The following is a 21,055-nucleotide window of genomic DNA, read 5'->3' on the forward strand; positions in this document are numbered from 1 at the left end:
GAGCCACATAGCAGCTAATTGTTCCAAACTTATTCATGTTATAAATGTTCTTAACAATTGGGGCTTCCAAGTGTCGATTTTTTCCTCCTTTGTGAATTGCACTGAAAATAGAATTTCATATACTAATCCTTTCATTGCAAATTTATATTGTACATCAGTTTTCTTTTCTTGGAAGAGTAGGAACAAATTAATTCATGGCGGAAAGGAGGATAGTTCGGATTTTATTGTTGTGAATATCACCTTTGCTTCGGCGTCATCTCTGTTGTATATACATTCAGAAAACTAGGGTGTTAATCAGCTATCTCAGCTGTTTTCTTCTTGGCACCCTCCACCTGAATTGTTAAAGATTAATATTGATGCTTCTCTTTTAAGTTCTAATAAAGCTTGAATTAGTGGAGTGTTCAGAGATCATAAAGGAAGGTTTTTTGCCTTTTTTTGGTTTTAGTTGTTTACAATGGGATGTAGCTCAGTTGGAGCTGATGGCAATTCGCTCTTTGAAGAAGGTTGTCCAAGGTTGGATGATGGAAGCAAAATGTATTGTTATTTAAGGGGACAATTTCAATATTATCAAATTACTACAAAGTTCGAATATTAGTAACAACTGGAAGGCTAATCACTTGCTAGAGGATATTTCTTTTCTAAAGGAGTTCAATCAAGTTGAATTCAATTTTACTAATATGAGTTGTAATAAGTTAGCTGATTTGTGTACTAACTATGTTATTTTTAGTGATTTATATGAGATGATATTAGTTGCGTTTATTTCCTCCTTTTTTTGTCTTTATTAAAAGAAGAATGGGAAGGTTTAGCCTTTCATTATTAGGTTATAATAAATTTTTTATTTTAATGCTACTGACATTTTATTTAAAAAAAAACTTCAAATCAAACAGCCACCAATTCTAAAACCTCAGAGTAACTTTACTCTCATAAACTAGTGAAAAGAATTTTTTAGTTTTGTTGGGTTCAACTTAGCTAATGGTTTATAAGCCCTATTAGATTTAAATATTATTCTAACAATATATAGTTTGTTAAGAACCATAACTTTAGCTTTAGCTTTAGCTTGGGCAAAACTAATTAAGGAGCTAAGTAAAACATATAGATTTTGTTACGCTGGACCTGACTTATTTTTTTAATTATCACTCTTTAATATAAGGCATTAGATGGCCTCTTTCAAAGTCAACAAGATAAAAGTCCCTCAGCTTTTTAGTATAAAATTTTTTAATTCTAACTTATTTTGTACTAAAAAGTTATTTTAGAAAAGAGTAAAAAGGTGTTCCAAATAAAATCTTAGTCCATACTTGATATGGATGCCACATCATCAATCATCCCTTCGTGTCACTGCATTGTCATCGAGTTGTCATGCATGTCACTGCCATGTCATCAATCCATTCTATGTATCATTGCCACATCATCATCTGTCATGCATGTTAATGCCACATCATCAATCCATCCTGCGTGTCACTGCCACATCATCAATATGTCATGCATGTCGCTGCCACATCATCGATCCATCCTGCGTATCGCTACCACGTCATTGCCCTGTCCTACGCGTTGCTTCCACGTTATTACCATAAAAAAAAAATCCTTGCCTCCATCAGGATTCGAACCCAAGACCTTGGGCAAGGATGCCAAAAGCTTTACCACTTATCAACCAAGGAAGAATTGATATAACTATCTCTATTTTTTAATTTAAATTATAACTTTTATGATATTTTTTGGCCCAAATTTGGGTCTAAAAAGGCCAAGCTGCACATTTTTTAAGTCTTTGGAACCGTTTTTCGATGTTTTGGATTCAATTTTGGCACTTCCAATGCCATCCGGAACCTCTACACTAAATTTTTCAAATCACCAAAGAAATACCACATAGGCTGCGACACATATTTTTGGACTTCTGGAGCTTCGACATCCAAAAATAGGAGGGCAAATAATACATCATAAAAAAATTATCTTGATCGGGCATGAATCTCAATGAAAAATCAAGTGGGAAACTTCTGAAATTAAAATTGAGGCCATCCAAGCTCCAATTTCAGCAAACTTACATTCAAACTAAACGTCTCAAGAATAAGAACCCAACGACACCAAATCCAACCTAATCCGAACTCAAATGGGTCCAAATCAAGGGTTAGAAGCTTTGTTGGAAGGTTTAAACCACAATTTGGATTACCAAATGGTTTCCAAATATAACATTCTTATAGTCGAATCGAGCGACTCGACGAGACAGATCCAACGAGCCAACATCACCAAATTCCAACATCACTAAGACATTCAAATGTCCATTAAATGGTCCATGATCAAGGGATTCAATATCGGTCGTCCATCCAACCACTCCCCATTTGCCCTTGATCTCCCATCTATTTACAGGTCATACCACTCCATAAATATATAAATAGACTTCTCCTTTCTCTTGAAAAGGGACCCAAGCAAGAAGAGAAGAAGAGAAAAGAAAGAAGAGAAGAAGAGAAGAGAATGAAAAGAAGGAAGAAGCTCCTCCTTGACCACCACGTGAGTTTCGTTGGACCGCTGTCTGACGTCCTTGCTCCGCCGGACCACCACCTGAGGCCTTCACCTTCGTCGAACCACCACCTGAGGCCATCACCTTTGCCAGACTATCACCTGAGGCTCTCACTTTCGCGGACCACCACTTGAGATCCTCGCCTTCGTCATACTACCACCTGAAGCCCTCACCTTCGCCAGACCATCACCTAAGGCCCTCACCTTCGTCGAACCACTGTCACGACCCGGCCCGGTTAGCTCGCAAGTGCGAGACAGGAACAGAGGTCGAACAGGATGGAAATAAACCTTCATAGCATATCATCAAAAGATCTAACAAAAACCAAGCATTTTCAACTATAGAATGAAAGAGCCACTAAAGTAAATCCAATTAAAATTTTCACTTTTCATTCATCTTTCAAAAGAAATATGTACATGGACATTTCTTCCAAAAGAAGAGATCCAAACAAATCTAACTCTCACAAAAAAAAATATACACATACAACCTTCTATCATCAAAATAACAAAACTCAAAAAAACTTGCTGCCCGTCGTCTCCCTATGACGGTAAGTACGCGGTGGTTGGTCTGCCAATATCTATTCGCAGGATCTCCTAAAAATTTCCCACAACATGGGTGAGTCATAACTCAATAGGCAAATGCTTTTTCAATTAAATTTAGAGAACAAGGCGAGGGGAATAACATGTATATCAATGCTTTGTGTAGGAACATTAAACAAATCATAAAAGTTAAGTAACATGCCTCTAGGTGAACCATTAAGCCTCTTTCTTTAGTTAAGCTTGCAACCAATCACTTTACATAATACATGAATTGTTTTCATGAATCATAAGATGTTTTATATGAATCTTGTAATCACCCGTCTCGGATGTATCTTTTGTACTGATCAGGTACAATTTGTTTGACCATTCTTTTTCCATTTGGTTCATAAGAACCACCTTTACCAATGCTTGGAAGAGCATCCATTTACCAAAGATACCTCCGCATCAACATGCATATACATTCGTTCTTTAATTATTCATAGGAATATTCTTATTCATGCATATGGTCAATTGTCTCCTAATGTGCTACATAATTTCATGTTAGCATGAGGAAAGAAAAAGAGCTAAGTACATTCTTTATTCATCACTTTAGAAAGAAACAAGTGCAATATATATATCATCACATAAGAGGTGTACTTGCAATGTAAGATAACACATTGTCTCTAAACCATTACCAAATGAGTTCATATAATTAAGCAACCATAGAAAACATGTGCATGATAATACCAACATAATAAAATATAAAAGCAGTACGATTTGAAGAATGCTAAAAATCTTCACAACAATATAAAACATGTTATGGTGGAAAGAATTGAAATTTTCTTCTAAATTTAAAAGTGTCAAATTTACCTACCTCAATACAACGTGCTCCGCCAAAAATCCTTATGAACTTTTCCTTTCCACGTGTTCAACACCTAAATAAAACACACACATCATTCTCTACACTCATTATAAATTTAAAATAAATACTAATTTCAGAATTACCTTAAAACCCTAAATTTGGAAAACACATTTTCAATGATTCCTCACATAAACATGCCAAACTCTCCCTTACACCTAATTCATAAATAAATTAATATATTTTGGATTTAAAATAATTAAAAAAATATGAAAATACATTTTGTAAGAAAAACTCAATTTCTTCCCTTAGAAACTATCATAGAACCCTTAGGAACCAAGTTTGTAAAAGTACTTTCAAAATTTTAACTTTAGAAAAAAAACCCTAATTTTAAAAACCCAAAAAATTCTTGGAAAAAATTCGTTTTTACAATCAAAACACTACTCCTAATATTCCCTAACAATCCTCCATTTAAATTCTTAAAGAAATTCAAAGTTTCCTCAAACCCTAGAAATTTTCTCATCCAAAAATCTTGAGAAAGAGATAGAAAATCATAGTTCTATTACATACTTTTTACTTCCCTTGACTTCATATTCAATTTCCCCTAAGTTTTTCGCCGGAAAAACGCCTCCAGCCCGGTCGTCTCCCTTGCCCGTCGCCTCTACTGTCCGCCCTCTCCAAGTTTCAGCCACACCATGCGTGAAAATGAAAGAGGCGGGCTCGGTTGGTTCATTTAAGGAGAAAAGGGATTTCCAAATTACCAAATTTGCCCTCACTTAAGTTATCCAAGCCTTAATAAACACTAGTGGTACTTTGGGTATTATGATACTTCTCTAATTTTTATTTCCTAAATTAAGCAAAATTAAATATAAGTTTTATATATGAAATTTCTTAAAATTTTGTGTAGAAATTTTCAAAATTATTTCCATCGAAATCTGACAAACTTAAATTTTTCACTTAAAACTCATCGAGGCGCTTTGAAAAGCGTGCTAGGTCTAAAACAGCATTTTTGTGGGTTTTACAATTCTCCCTCATAAAAATTTCGTCCTCGAAATTTAAGACAAGCATTAATGAATCATACCTTAATCAAATAGGTGTTGGTAGCTTTCGCTCATCTCTGATTCCTTCTCCCATATAGTATCTCTCTCACATCCATGCTTCCAAAGAACCTTAACATAAGGAATCTCTCTGCTTCGAAGCTGCTTAACATTATAATCTATGATCTTCTCAGGCTCATCTACAAAAGTCAAATCTGGTTGGATATCTATTGATTCAGTATTGATCTTATGAGCTTCATCTGCAATGTATTTCCTCAAAGAAGAGATGTGGAATACATTATGTACTCTACTCATATGAGATGGCAAATCCAATCTGTAGGCCACACTTCCAACTCTCTCTGATATTTCAAATGGGCCAACATACCTTGGACTCAGTTTCCCCACTTTGCCAAATCTCTTTACACCCTTCATAGGACTAACTTTGAGGAATACAAACTCTCCAACATCAAACTCAACTTATCTGTATTTGGCATCATAGTATTTCTTCTGTCTGTCTTGCATAGTCTTCAATCTGTCACTGATCAGTCTTACCTTTTCAGTAGCATCATCTACTAAGTCAGCTCCAATGATTTTTCTTTCTCCTGTCTCAGCCCAGCATAAAGGAGTTCGACACTTTCTTCCATACAAAGCTTCATAAGGTGCCATACCTATACTTGATTGGAAACTATTGTTATAAGCAAATTCAATCAGTGGTATGTGTGTCTCCCATTTGCCACCAAAATAAAGTACACATAATTTGAGTAAATCCTCTAAGGTCTAGATAGTCCTCTCTGATTGACCATCTATTTGAGGGTGAAAGGCTATACTGAAAGTGAGTCTGGTGCCCATTGCCTCTTGAACCTTCCTCTACAACCGAGAGGTAAATCTCTCATCTCTATCTGATACTATCGATATTGGTACACCATGAAGTCTAACAATCTCATTAACATACACACTTTCCAACTTCTCAACAGCATCAGATTGCTTGATAGGTAAAAAGTGTGCCGATTTGGTCAACCTATCAATTATCACCCATATAACATCATGACCATTTCTGGACCTGGGTAATCCAACTACAAAGTCTATGGCTGTCTTCCCACTTCCATTTCGATATGGGTAAAGGCTGCAATAAACCTCCTAGCTTTTGATGTTCTACCTTAACCATCTAGCAAACTGTACACTTAGCCATCACTTCTGTTACACTTCTCTTCATCCCTGGCAACCAAAAATATTTTTTCAAATCTTGGTACATCTTGTTACTACCTGGGTGAATGGTGTAACTTGAATAGTGAGCTTCTTGAAGAATGTCTTTCCTCAAATTTCCAACATCAGGGATACAAATTCTACCTCTATACCGTAGTAGCTCATCCTCATCAAACTCAAACTTCTCCACGTGTCCTACCTTCACCATATTTAGGACTTTCTCAAATTCTACACCTTGTGGCAAAGCTTTCCTTATATTATCCCTCAATGTTGATTGAATGATCATCTGATTCAAAGCCACAAACTCTACATCATTGGGCTGAACTATTGAAATCTCTAGCTTCTCCAAATCTCTTATCAGCTCATGCTGTTGTGTAATCATCCAACTGGCGCTACTGGAAGTCTTCCTGCTCAAGGCATTTGCTACTACATTTGCTTTACTTGGATGATATTGGATATCCAAATCATAGTCCTTGATAAACTCCAACCATCTTCTCTGCCTCAAATTCAACTCTTTCTGTGTGAAGATATATTTTAAACTTTGGTGATCAGTAAAAACTTCACACTTCATCCCATACAAGTATTGCCTCCAAATTTTTAGGGCAAAGACCACTGCAGCTAACTCCAGATCATGGGTTGGATAGTTTCTTTCATGGTTCTTCAGTTGGCTATAAGCATAGGCAACGACCCTTCCATTCTGCATCAGTACACAACCCAGCCCTTTGTGAGAGGCATCACTATAAAACTGAAATCCATCTATCCCTAAAGGAATAGTAAGCACTGGAGCAGTCATCAAATATTGTTTCAGTCTCTGAAAAGCCCCTTCACATTGATCTGACCAATCAAACTTCACTGCCTTTTGGGTGAATCTAGATAAGGGCATAGATATTCGAGAAAATCCCTCAACATATCTTCTGTAGTAACCAACCAAACCCAAAAAGCTCCTGATCTTCGTCACAGTAGTGGGCTGTGGCCAATCTGCTATAGCTTGTACCTTGTGCTGATCCACACAGATCTCTCCATTGCTAATCACATGTCCCAAAAAGTTCACACTCTTCAACCAAAACTCATATTTGGAGAACTTAGCATACAATTCATTCCCTTTCAATGCATTTAACACCATCCTCAAGTGATTTGCATGAATCTCTTCATTTGGGGAATACACCAATATATCATCGATGAACACTATCATGAATAGATCCATAAATGGCTTAAAGATTCTATTCATGAGGTCCATAAACACTGCAGGTGCATTTGTAAGTCCAAATGGCATCACCACAAATTCATAATGCCCATATCTAGTGTTGAACACTGTCTTTGCTATGTCCTCTTCTCTGATCTTAAGCTGATAGTATGCTGATCTTAAGTCTATCTTGGAAAACATAAGAGGCCCCTTCCAACTGATCAAACAAATCATCAATTCTCAGAAGAGGGTATTTATTCTTTATAGTTAGCTTTTTCAATTCTCTGTAGTCTATGCAAAGCCCTAAACTTCTATCCATCTTCTTCACAAAAAGCACAGGAGCACCCCAAGGAGAAGTGCTAGGCCTGATGAATCCCTTATTAAGCAATTCTTGCAATTGATCTTTCAGTTCCTTCAACTCTTTTATCACCATCCAATAAGGGGCTTTGGCAACAGGATCTGCTCCACTAACCAGCTCAATAGTTAAATCAATCTCTCTGCTTGAAGGCAAGCCATGTAAATCATCTGCAAACACTTCTGGATACTCTTGCACGACAGATATATCCTCTAATCTCCTCTCTTCTTTCTTCTCTTCCTTAACATAAGCTAGAAAGCCTTCGTGACCCTTCCTCAACAATTTATATGCCACCAAGGAAGAGATTATCATAGAATTTGTTTCTCTTTTTCATATGAATTTAAATTCTTTCTCCCCTGGCATACAAAATTTAACTTCTTTCTTATTACAGTCTATGGTCACAAAGTGGCAAGACAACCAATTCATACTAGAATCATATCAAATTCCATTAAAGGCAATAACATAAGATCTGCTCCCAAGATTCTATCACCAATAACCAACTCCACACGACACCTTTTGTTGGTTTCCAACTTACTCCCATTAGGAATCAAGATTGATAAAGGCTTGAGCATACTTGAGAAAAACAAACCATCAGACTTAACAAACTCCTCTGAAATGAAAGAATGTATTGCTCCCATATCAAACAACACCTTAACAGGCTTGTTACATACAAAGATTGTTCCTAAATATCATGCATGAAACATAACATAAAGCTCATCTTATTCATACATTATAAAGGAATTCATTGACATTAAATAAAGTCCATACCTATGATAACATCAGGAGAATCCTTAGCCTCTTGTTGTGACAATCCATAAACTCTTGGTTGAACTGGTGGACAAGCTTGGCCTTGTGATTTGGGTAGATCTAGTAGACTCTATAGTTCTTGGCCTGCCAGCTGTCCTTTGAGGAAGAGTGTTACATGTTCTGGCCTCAGTAGTAGGTTTTTGTCCTAAGAGAAGACAAGACTTTGCCATATGCCCTGGTTGATGACACCAGTAGCATGTATTAGTGCCAGAAAGGCACTCTCCCTTATGAGTTCTCCCACACTTATTGCATACAGCTGTAGAAGTGCTACTCTATAAAATGTTGGATTTAAACTTCTTCCAATTAGGCCTTCTATAATGAAAAGACTGGGTAGATTTAGATCTATCTTCATTCTTCCTCTTCTGGAAGTCTCTCCTCCTCTGAGTACTTTGTAAATCTAGCTCAATCTTTCGTTCTCTCTCAACTAAAGAAGAGTAATCTTCAATACCCAAAGGAACCAATGGCTGCCTAATGCTATCCCTCAAGCCACAAAGGAAGCGGTGGCATTTCTCTTCTGCATTAGGAATTATATGAGAAGCATACCTAGAAAGCATGGTGAAATCAGCCTCATACTGCGTAATGGTTCTGTCACCTTGCACCAATCTCATAAATTTGTCTTGCATTGACCTTCGATCAGTCATTGGTACATACCAATCTCTAAACACCTTAACAAACTCCTCCCATGTCACTTGGCTGCTAGGTCTCCCACCAAAAGTTTCTTCTAGCTGACTTTTCTACCATCTTTCTACTTCCCCATTGAAGGCATAAGCAGCTAAGGAAGTCCTTCTATCTTAAGGGCATAACATTCCTTCCAAATCTTCTCAACCTTCATTAATCAGTCCTCCGCCTCTATAGTCCACCTCCTGCGAATGATAGGATCTTCATATCTTGGAATAACTTTAAATTCTTATCCATTATAGTGCTTCCACTACCTCCAGTTTGAATCTGAGTACTCTTTATCATCTGTGTCATAGCCGCCATCATTTGGATGAAAGAATCCAAAGTAGCATTAATGCTACTGCCCTGAGGCTCCACTACTACTGGTAATTTCCTCCTGACCTCTCCAATATTACCATCAGTGGAATCAGGTTTAGATTCCTCAGTCCTGAGACACAATACAACAAAGCAATCTAAGAAATATATAGCACATGCATCTTATATCTACTCTAACCTATAGGATCATCCTATTGGCTCTTTCATGAAATCAATATTCTCAAATCCTTTGCTCTAATACCACACTTGTCATGACCCAGCCCGGTTAGCTCGCAAGTGCGAGGCGGTAACAGAGGTCGGACATGATGGAAATAAACCTTCATAGCATATCATCAAAAGATCTAACAAAAACCAAGCATTTTCAACTATAAAATAAAAGAGCCACTAAAGTAAATCCAATTAAAATTTTCACTTTTCATTCATCTTTCAAAAGAAATATGTATATAGAGAGTTCTTCCAAAAGAAGGGATCCAAACAAATCTAACTCTCACAAAAAAAATATACACATACAACCTTTTATCATCAAAATAATAAAACTCAAAAGAACCTGCCGCCCGTCGTCTCCATAGAACGTTAAGTGCGCGGTGGTTGGTCTGTCATTATCTATTCGCAGGATCTCCTGAAATTTTCCCACAACATGAGTGCGTTATAACTCAATAGGCAAATGCTTTTTCAATTAAATTTAGATAACAAGGCGAGGGGAATAACATGTATGTCAATGCTTTGTGTAAGAACATTAAACAAATCATAAAAGTTAAGTAACATGCCTCTAGGTAAACCATTAAGCCTCTTTCTTTAGTTGAGCTTGCAACCAATCACTTTACATAATACATGAATTATTTTCATGAATCATAAGATGTTTTATATGCATTTTGTAATCACCCGTCTCGGATGTATCTTTTATACTGATCAGGTATAATTTGTTTGGTCATTCCTTTTCCATTTGGTTCATTGTTTACCAATGCTCGGAAGAGCATCCATTTACCAAAGATACCTCCGCATCAACATGCACATATATTCGTTCTTTAATTATTCATAGGAATATTCTTATTCATGCATATGGTCAATTGTCTCCTAATGTGCTACATAATTTCATGTTAGCATGAGGAAAGAAAAAGAGCTAAGTACATTCTTTATTCATCACTTTAGAAAGAAACAAGTGCAATATATATATCATCACAAAAGAGGTGTACTTGCAATGTAAGATAACACATTGTCTCTAAACCATTACCAAATGAGTTCATATAATTAGGCAACCATAGAAAATATGTGCATGACAATACGAGCTTAATAAGATATAAAAGCAGTATGATTGGAAGAATGCTAAAAATCTTCACAACAATATAAAACATGTTATGGTGGAAAGAATTGAAATTTTCTTCTAAATTTAAAAGTGCCACATTTACCTACCTCAATACAACGTGCTCCGCCAAAAATCCTTACGAACTCTTCCTTTCCACGTGTTCAACACCTAAATGAAACACACACATCATTCCCTACACTCATTATAAATTTAAAATAAATACTATTTTTGGAACTACCTTAAAACCCTAAATTTGGAAAACACATTTTCAATGATTCCCTCACATAAACATGCCAAACTCTCCCTTACACCTAATTCATAAATAAATTAATATATTTTCGAATTTAAAATAATTAGAAAAATAGGAAAATAAATTTTGTAAGAAAAACTCAATTTCTTCCCTTAGAAACTATCATAGAACCCTTAGGAACCAAGTTTATAAAAGTACTTTCAAAATTTCAACTTTAGAAAAAAACCCTAATTTTAAAAACCCTAAAAATTCTTGGAGAAACTTCATTTTTACAATCAAAACACTACTAATATTCCTTAACAATCCTCCATTTAAATTCTTAAAGAAATTCAAAGTTTCCTCAAACCCTAGAAATTTTCTCATCCAAAAATCTTGAGAAAGAGATGGAAAATCATAGTTCTATTACATACATTTTACTTCCCTTGACTTCCTCTTCAATTTCCCTTAAGTTTTTCGTCAGAAAAATGCCTCCGGAGCCGGTCGTCTCCCTTGCCCGTCGCCTCTACCGTCTGCCCTCTTCTCCAAGTTTCGGCCAAACCATGCGTGAAAATGAAAGAGGAGGGCTCGGTTGGTTCATTTAGGGAGAAAAGGGATTTCCAAAATAGAAAACTTTCCCTCACTTAAGTTATCCAAGCCTTAATAAACACTAGGGGTACTTTGGGTATTATGAGACTTATCTAATTTTTATTTCCTAAATTATGTAAAATTAAATATAAGTTTTATATATCAAATTTCTTAGAATTTTGCATAGAATTTTTCAAAATTACTTCCATTCAAATCCGACAAACTTGAATTTTTCACTTAGAACTCGTCGCGGTGCTTTGAAAAGCGTGCGAGGTCTAAAATGGCATTTTTGCGGGTTTTACAACCACCACCTAAGGCCCTCACCTTCGCCAAACCACCACATGAGGCCCTCGCCTTCGTCGGACCACCACTTGAGGCTATCACCTCCGTCGAACCACCACTTTAGTCTCTGAGCTCCGCCGGACCACCACTTGAGGCCCTCACCTCCGCCGGACCACCACTTGCGGACCTCACTTCTGTCGGATCATCACTTGAGGCCCTGAGCTCCGCTGGACCTCCACTTGAGGCCCAGACTTCTGCCTAACCACAACCTAGGGCCCAAACTTCCAAGTGATGCTAGATTTGACACTAAACTTCAACCATATGATTGACATATTTAATCTGATCGCCTTCGAAGGACGAGTCAGCCCACTGTACTCATTTCAAATTTTAGTGAAATCTTTTCAATTGGGCTAGGCCCCATGGTTTTTCCCCTTTGTAGGGTTTTCCACGTAAAAGTTCTGTGTTATTTGTGTGTGAGCTGGATATCAGTGCAAAGCTAAGACGTAGAAATTAAACTCTATCGCCGCGTATAATCTTGCCCGCAACAATACTAATGCAATAAATTGTTCCATATGAAACCTTAGTCCATACTAATGCAACAAAGAATCTTCATCAATCAAAGTCGTGCTATATTCTCTTCGTCAATTATTTGTTCGACTTAAATAAATAAAAAAAATTATTATGAACAATAAAAAAACTATTTATTAATAAATAGAAATATGTATTGAGTTTTTCTAGTCCTTCGATGGCTAAAATATAATATTTATTTACCACGAAGGTAATTAATTTTTTAATTCATTTAATACTCATATTAAATAGGCATATATATATAGGGATTTTTTTTATATATATATATGAAAAAATATAGGGATTTTTTTTTCAATTTTTTTAGGTGAATATAATATATAAATAATCAATCAACTTATGTCTTACACTAATTCCAAAATAAATTTAAGGATTTATATTTTTTTTTCTTTCAATAAAGTTATTAAATTTATTTTAAAATGATTATAATATAAATTTTGATTAATTTTTTATATATTTTACTCATTTAAAGATAAATTCAATAATTTTTAATTTCATTCTAAAAAATCTGAATAATGAGTGCCCTAATTTATATCTCAACAGTTGAAAATAAAACTGAGAAATTTAAGTACAAGAGAGAGAGAATATCACATTAATGAAAAAAAAAATCACTTTCAAAAAATTAGATGGCCAAATTTGTAATAAACAAAAGCTTAAGGGGTCAAATCATATTCTAAAACTGATAAAAATGTGACCGTTTTCCCAAGACGAGCGAACCGAGAACATGGCGGTGGTTGGCTAAAGAAATGCCGGGTTGTAATGCCCAAAACCAGCTGTAATTAATTAATTAATTAATGATCATGAGGAAATAGGTCAGATATCCCAACAACAGAATTAATGCAATCGGTCATTAAGTGATGGAAACTCAATGGAACATATTTAAATAATAAAATAAACATCCCAACTGGCTGAGCTGAGTTGGTGCGGATATTATCATCCGGAAGTCAATCAGAATGCGTCATATCATCTTTTTATTTGGTACCGGTGCTCAATAACGCTGGGTACCAGGTGACGTGGTGTATTATGATTGGCCTTCGGATCGTCTGGTGTCCTCACATAATGATTTCTCGAGTTGGTGGATGAGCGTGATTGGGAACCCTCAACTCATACGGTGCGACTTCTTAAATGGGAGAAAATATCTTTGTGGCACTGCGCCTGTGAGGTTGATTGCTGATAGGTTAATCAAGGGATTAGTTGTGAGTTTCCTTTGAGGGTGACGATGAGCAAATACCCGTTAAAAAAAATGATATAATAAACAAACCAATGGTGAGAACGTCATAGCCATCCCTATAATAATTAAAAGCAGGCAGATATTTTTGACAGACTTTCATTCATCTTAGTTATTAATAGTACTCATTAAGAGTTTCCTCAATTCAAGCTACTTATGTTTTTGATGATCTAAGAATTATTGTTTGGTTGGAAAGAATTCAATGTGGGGAAAATGAAAAGGGGGAATTAATTTTCACCCACTTAGTTGGTTGAGATATTGAGTGAAAGAGATTTGTTTCTTATTTAGTTATTTATTTATTTAGTTGATGAGAAATTAATTTAATGTTTTTGTTAGTTGTATGATATTATCTTTGGGTCATTTGATCTCCTACCCTTTTTTTAGGGAGTAGAATTGGTCAGTTGTTATGAAATGTCATCAATATCAATGTAGCCAGACTATCTTTACGTAAGAGATATTTATCAAATTCTAGGTTTCTATATTATGTCATTCTTGTGCTGGTTATTATGAAGGGGCAGCTAAGTGAAAATGTGCTTAAATGGGGTCCTAGCTTATCCCTCATGAGAGAAAAAGTCTAGTCTAGATTAACCATCACAAGAATGACTCAAAATTACATTTAGAAAGTCTAAGCTAACTTATGATGCTAAATAAGCCTAAACCAAATAGCTCCAAATCACCCACTCTACTTCTTTTATTCCATGTTTTTAGGGTTTGCCAATGCTTGATTGCTATCATAAACTTTGAAATTTTATTATCTATATATAGATTGGTCCCAAAATAAGTATTGTCATAGTTCCGAAGATTAGATTGTTAGGGTTAATGATATGATGCTTCTAACACAATGTGGTTATCTATATGGAGGGAATGGCGCTATTACTCTAATACAAACAATAATTATCAAATTGAATGTTATTGCTACCATTCTAAAGTTTTTTAAAATCATTAAAATACCCGCTTATTTTTCACCCAAAAATTATAAAAAATGATAGCTATTTCAAAATTAATAAATAAAAATTTTTTGTGCAATATTGATCCTAACTCCTCAATTGACATGAAGTTGACTTTCAAAATTTATCTACTACAAATATATTTATAGCTTAGGCTAATAAACACTCCTACTAGCAAAGCTTCAAATGCAAAACAATGCTAGACAATGAAAACAAATCTATTTTTTTATTCATATTTCCTTGAAAAGAACTAATTATATATTAGTTATATTAGAATAAAACACCAAATATAATATTATTGAGTAAATTATATTTGTGTTCTCACTAATTTTTTTCAAACCAAATGAAAAGTTCGAAGGGTCGTTTCAAATCACTATTTTTTTTTTTTTTTTAGAAAATAAATAAGCTATTTTTTAAAGTTATCAAAAGTTAATTTAAATATCTTTTGTTTTTTAAATGGAAAGCACTATTTAGGATATATGTAATAACAATATAATAACAAGTCTTTATCCTGTTCTGTGAGTTCAACAACATGAATATTTTTTTCTCCATTAAATTCTATTAAGAGTCAAATATATTTTTATTTTTATATAAACAAGATAAAATTTAAAAATAAAATTAAAAGTGATCCAAAAAAACCTCTAAGCTTCAAAATTAATTAAAATAAACAATTTTTTTTTACATTAAGGCCAATTAAGATAAAGGCCTCATTTGGGACGGCTTACTTACTGCTTAAAGTAACATTCTAATACAAAAATTTAATTTTTATTTATTAGAAAGCTGCTTTAGAAAAGCAGTAAAAAAATCATCCAAAATGAAATTAAAATCACATACACATCACATACACAAAACTCATTCAAGACCTCTAAATTGATAATCAAAATTCACAACCAAAAGATCAAGATTGAACTGCATAAACTAAACACATTAGAATATCATATGTGATATTTCTATAAAGAAGTTTAGAAAGAGAATAAATACTAAGTTTCATACTTAAAGTCTCTGAGTAGTGCAAACTGACATAATTAATGCTCAAAAACAAACTTAGAATAGACAGCTCTGTACACTTGAAAGAAGCGTCTGTTCTGCTGCAACATGGCGCCATCTTCGCTGCTTGAATTCATTTCATTATAATGGTTAGCTTTCTCGCTCCCTTCATGAACTCACTGCGCAGTACCAGAAGAAATCATGATTATTAAATCGAATTTTATCGTCAATGTTATAGTCTTCATTAATAATCTATAAATTATTAAAAAGGTTGAATTTTTAATGATTTATATAAGAAAAAAAATACATAAACTACAAGGGATTTTTTATGATTTTTTCTTTCAAGTACCTTAAACTGCTTTTGTTATTCATATAGAAACAAGCATCAGAAAATTTAGAATATAAAAATTTCTTAAAAGCATAAAAAAAATAATGACAAGAAGTTATCTCAAATGAAGCCTAAGACTTCATTTTGAGATAATTTTCTTATAATTTTATAAAATTATTATAGAGAGCAATTTCTTAGTACAAATTTTTTGAAAGCAATAAAAAATAATGATCAAATAAAAATTGTGATTATGATCTGAAAAATAAAGCTACTTCAAATGAAGCCTGGACGGCTTTCTTTATGCTTCTTAAAGCAGCAAGCTTCTGCTTTAAGAAGCATAAAGAAAGCCGTACCAAACAAAACCTAAGAGTTTATTTGAATAGCTTTCTCGCTACTTCGTTTTTTAAACTTCAACTATAACTTTATTTAGCTATTACTTTTTCATTGCTTACAAAATTTATATAATAAAAAGTTCCTTTATAGGATAAGAATTTCTAAATTATTTTTTCCAAAATAACTTCAATACAACTAAATTAATCAAATACAGCAAACACCCCAAACATACCCTAATAATTTGTTTGGGGTAATCTGAGTAAGAATATTTAAGAATTTATTTGGAGCTACAGTCATCTGAATACTATTTTTCAAAATTTTTTGCTTTCAGAATTTGCTTTTGACAAAAGCTATAAGAAAATATTCATCTCTCTCTCTCTCTAATACTCGTAAGAAATTTATAAAAAAACTTTCTTTCCTCGTATCAGCTTTACAACCAAATTCAGAAGAAGGAAGCATCATAAATGAGATAGATAACAAAACTTACACAAAAGGCTTATCTTCAGTGCGTTTGAGCACCCCCAGCTGGATCTCGGTAAAGTAAACGGCTTGCAAGCTCAGACTTTCGAATTCCAAACATGTTTGCCAATCTATACAGCTCCTCATATGAACCAAATGTAGAAAGGTCAAGGTTTCGGCCTACATTCTCTGACTCCATGATCACCTTACAGTGTCCAGTCTCCAGTCCAAGCTCATTAACTTTCTTGTCTTTATTCAAATAAAGCGCTTCAGAAGATGAATTATCAGACATCATCTTCATCGAATTCAAACCTGATGGGCTGTATTTGTTGATAGTTGAGAGCTCTTCTGCAGTGAGGATAACTTTTCCAAAGAGCATAAACTGACGTTTCTTGCATTCCTTGTTCCCCTTCTGAGAATTTTCTATGGTCAACATGCAAGAATTATCGCCACCATTGATGCCAGTAGAGATTCTCGAAGGTGGAGGAAAGTGATCGAGTCCATGAAAAAAGCGCAGTTCTGGTAAAGATAATCCATACTGACTATGCCTGGCTCCCTGTATACCAGCTGCAGGAGTGTTATCTGGGAGAAAACACAAAGGGCTGCTGCTGGGAGTAAGGAGGTTTTTGGGGATTATGGAGGTTGGAAGTTGAGCATCGAGTGGGAAATCAGAAAGCTGTGAGCTCCGAGTTTTTTTTCTCGGAGGCGACAAGTGAGCTAAGTTGATGGTTGTCATGTTTGAGATGAGTTCCACTAACCATGGACTTACACTTGTTACATTTTGTAAGAGGTCAGGCTCATCCCAAGAAACCTGCAAAACAATTTACGAGAAAGTATAAGGTTTCGTTTGGGACGGTTTTTTAACTGTTTCTTAAAGTAATTTTCTAGTATAAAAAATTTATTTTTTTACTAAAAAAATGCTTTAAAAAGCAATAAAAAAGCAATCTCAAATGAAGACTAAGCTCGATAGAGAAGCTAAAGTTCTTGAGCAAGAGGGAAGTGGTGATTGAGAGCTATAGTTTGAAGAGAATATATCATAAATTTGAAGAGAATATATCATAAATTGATAAATGACAAAAAAAAAGGCTTCAAATCATCAGATTCTCAAACTCAAAGTGATCATGATTTTCTGTCATGCATTTCAATGCACTACAAAAGGAGCAAATTCCTATATCCAACTAAATTATCAAGTGAAAAAAGGCACCAATAGCAAATAGTTTAATTCCTGAACAAAAATAACTAAGTTCTTTCACAAAAAGACAGTTCATCAAAGTTCACTCCAACAAGAGAAGCAACAAAATCATGTCTAATCAAAGCTAAAACTATAAATTAGCAAATATTGCGAAGAGCAGATAAATATGGAAACACATCCAATGAAATGAACTAATAAAGAAAAAATTAGAATAGAAATCTTTGAGTAACACATCCAATGTACCTGAAGAAGCCTCCATGGTGATCCAGGCCACCTTGTAGGATCAGAAACATGAGAATCAGATACTGTCCCTGTGAACCAGCTTATCCTAGAGGAATCATCGGTCTCAAATGCCATCTTAAACCTCATGCCTGTACACCATTGGATCCTCACTGCAGCTTTCACTGCTGATGCCTTTACACAAAACTCTGGAGTGCTAGCTCTTGGATAGTAAACAACTTCAAAAGGTTGACCATTAACTGCAAGTGTAATGGCCTCAATCACAGTGCATGCCTTCACTTTACCCCTTGGCCTCATGTTTGAATCTCCATGAGTGTTTCCCCTTATAAACTTGCTCTCCTCCTCCCTCAATAAAATAGAGAGTCCCTCATACATGCATTTTCCCATAGGATGATCCCAACTTATAGGGGACTCGAATCCATTTCCAAATCCTCTATTTGCTCGTCGAATACCCATGCAAAGATCACCATTCTTGGTTCTTAAGAACACAATGGAATCGCCGGCCACTAGCTTCTTCTCGTTGACAAAATTGCTCCAGCCAGTGGTGAGCAAGTGCCTGCGAGGTGTCCCTCGATAGATATGTCGAAATTTCCAAATCTTGCCATGGACATCCTTGGCTAGAACTTCTTGGACAGGCGGGTCAGCAGAGTAATCCAATCTAGGGAAGATAGTCTCTGCACAATATCTCGGAACAGAGAAACCGCCACCATTGTTAGCATCAGATTGGGTCAATGTTTTTGCAAAAGATGAAGGTTTTTCTTGTGATTCTGACCCGTTGCTTCCTAAGGTAAGTTCATCATCTTCACAATAATCTAGCTCAATGCCTCTTAGAGGGGTCATGAAAATTTTGGCATAGACCTCATCAGTTTCACTATCAGCCATGTATTTTACATAGTTAACACGACAAAGAATAAGAGGAGGAATTCTTAGAGAATTGCCAAAATCAACTGGGCTTTGTGCATGCTCAGCATGGCCTTGGGGAAAGTAGAATACTTTAGAATTTATTAATGGCATTTGCACCATTGCACCAGCACAAGCATGCCATAGTTGAGAATCCAAGTCATTGTCATTCATCATTTCCTTTGGAAATTCACAAGCTTTGTTACTGTTTGGTGCAATAGGAGGGTTTCTTCAATAATGAGATTACAAGAAATCCTATTAATTTAAAAGATAAAAATATCAAAAAAACAGATCACTAACCAAATCCCTAGCATTTTTTCCTTAGTAGAATCTGAATTCTGAACTAATGATTAAAAAAAGAGCAAAAAACTCCATAATTTTTTGGAGAAATGGAATAAATTTTGTATTTCCTAAGAAGATGTATCAAAATGATAAAAACATCAAAATCAAAGTTTACTATTATATGTAAAAAAAGCTAAATTTCATATTTTCCAAAACTTTTCTGTAACAAAATGATTCAGGAATGATAAAAAATAGATGAAACCTTTAAATACTACGTAGGAAATTTAGTCCCTAAAAAGGATAAACAGAAAAACTTCCCTATATTCTTTTCTTTTTTTTTTCACTTAGTAAAATCTTCAAGAGCTTTCTGAAACAAAATCACTTCAAAATGAGAAGGAAAAACAGGTAAAAGCTTTAAACTACGTGGGAAAAGTAATTACTACAAAAGGATGGAAAGAACAACCTCAATAGTTGTTATTAAAAAACGCTGACAAAAAATTGAACAGAACACTAGACTTTTTTTTTCTCAGTAGAATCATTTCTAATGAAAAGGAGAATTCAAAAATCTACATAATGATATAGAGAAATGGGAGAAACTCCGTATTTCCCAAAAAGATTTCTGAAAATTATTTATATAAAAAAGTTGTTTATCCCAACATGATTTTGATATAATAAAACCATAGAAATGCTTTAAATTCCATGTAACAAAAGCTAAAACCTTTACTTCCCAAAATTTTCTGAAACAAAATGAATTCAAAATGATAAAAACCAATTAGAAGTTTCATAAATAGACCATAAAAAATGCTGAAAGAAAAGGTAAACAGATCCCTCCCCCTTTTTCCTCAGAGCTAAAATCTCTTTGCAGTAATGAGTAAAATTCCACATAACCTAAAAGCTTTTCTTACCAACAGCCAACCCCTATTTGTAAACTCAACCCATCTCGTCTTCTTCAGACTTCACACCAAATAACCGCAGTGCACACACCTTCAGTGAGCCAAAACACAAACAACACTTCAGAAAAAAAAAAAAAAAAAAAAAAAGGAAACTCATCTCTCAAATGAAAATGGAGAAATAAAAAAAGATACCTTTTTTCTGAGATTTCTAAACCGATGAGATGAAAGATCGTATCTTTTTACAGAAAAATCACTCTTTCAAGCTCCTGCAAGAAGAAAACACTCAAAGAACAAATCTTTATTGTTTCAGCAGAATGGTAGGAGCATTCTCCTCATCTTCTCTCTTTATCAGTGCTCGGATCTCTAAGCGGGCACAGAACTGAGCAGCCGATTAAGATGTTGAGAGCGAGTAGCCCGATATTTTGGTCGGGTGAGTTATTCTCGACGAGGATGACGTTGAGAGGTCCCTCGTTGACCGGCGTTACTCTCGGACCTACAGAGGGAGAGAGAGACTCCCTGTTGCGCGGCTGAGGAGACGGCAAGATTCCTGCTTGCTCTCTTGGCATACTCACCTCCATCTTTTACTATTCTTACCCGTTGAAGCCATTTTTGTTCTCGGGTCCACCTCTGTGTACAAACTACAAAGCATAATTTTGGCAAATTTTTACAGTAAGCCTAATTAAAAAAATAATTATGAGTAAGTATATTAAAAAGCCGGCTGGGCAAAGCCTAGGTTCCTGGTTGGAATCCCTTAGCAAGCAGTGAAAGTTTTAAGTATTGGCCCGTGTAAATTGGTGTGGGTTGCATGCTAGGTCAATCGC

General features: G+C 34.9%; 2 protein-coding genes across 2 annotated transcripts; both read right to left on the bottom strand.

The window, feature by feature from the left end:
* Positions 1 to 4,965: 4,965 nt before the first annotated feature.
* On the bottom strand, positions 4,966 to 5,586 carry LOC114581130. The gene is made up of 2 exons (XM_028700554.1): positions 5,473 to 5,586; positions 4,966 to 5,346 (listed from the first exon to the last, which is right to left on the bottom strand). The coding sequence occupies exons 1-2, from the start codon at positions 5,584 to 5,586 to the stop codon at positions 4,966 to 4,968; spliced, it is 495 nt and encodes a 164-aa protein (XP_028556387.1).
* Positions 5,587 to 15,530: 9,944 nt separating this feature from the next.
* LOC110091857 (auxin response factor 18-like) lies at positions 15,531 to 20,819 on the bottom strand. Its single transcript, XM_020816110.2, is given in 6 exon segments — positions 15,531 to 15,786; positions 16,756 to 16,790; positions 16,792 to 17,538; positions 18,163 to 19,239; positions 20,247 to 20,325; positions 20,427 to 20,819. Coding segments are annotated over 4 exon segments (1,902 nt in total). The 5' UTR covers positions 19,237 to 19,239; positions 20,247 to 20,325; positions 20,427 to 20,819; the 3' UTR covers positions 15,531 to 15,740.
* Between the last annotated feature and the right edge of the window lie 236 nt (positions 20,820 to 21,055).

This window comes from Dendrobium catenatum, unplaced genomic scaffold (assembly GCF_001605985.2).
Source record: "Dendrobium catenatum unplaced genomic scaffold, ASM160598v2 fragScaff_scaffold_1557, whole genome shotgun sequence".
Classification (NCBI taxonomy): domain Eukaryota; kingdom Viridiplantae; phylum Streptophyta; class Magnoliopsida; order Asparagales; family Orchidaceae; genus Dendrobium; species Dendrobium catenatum.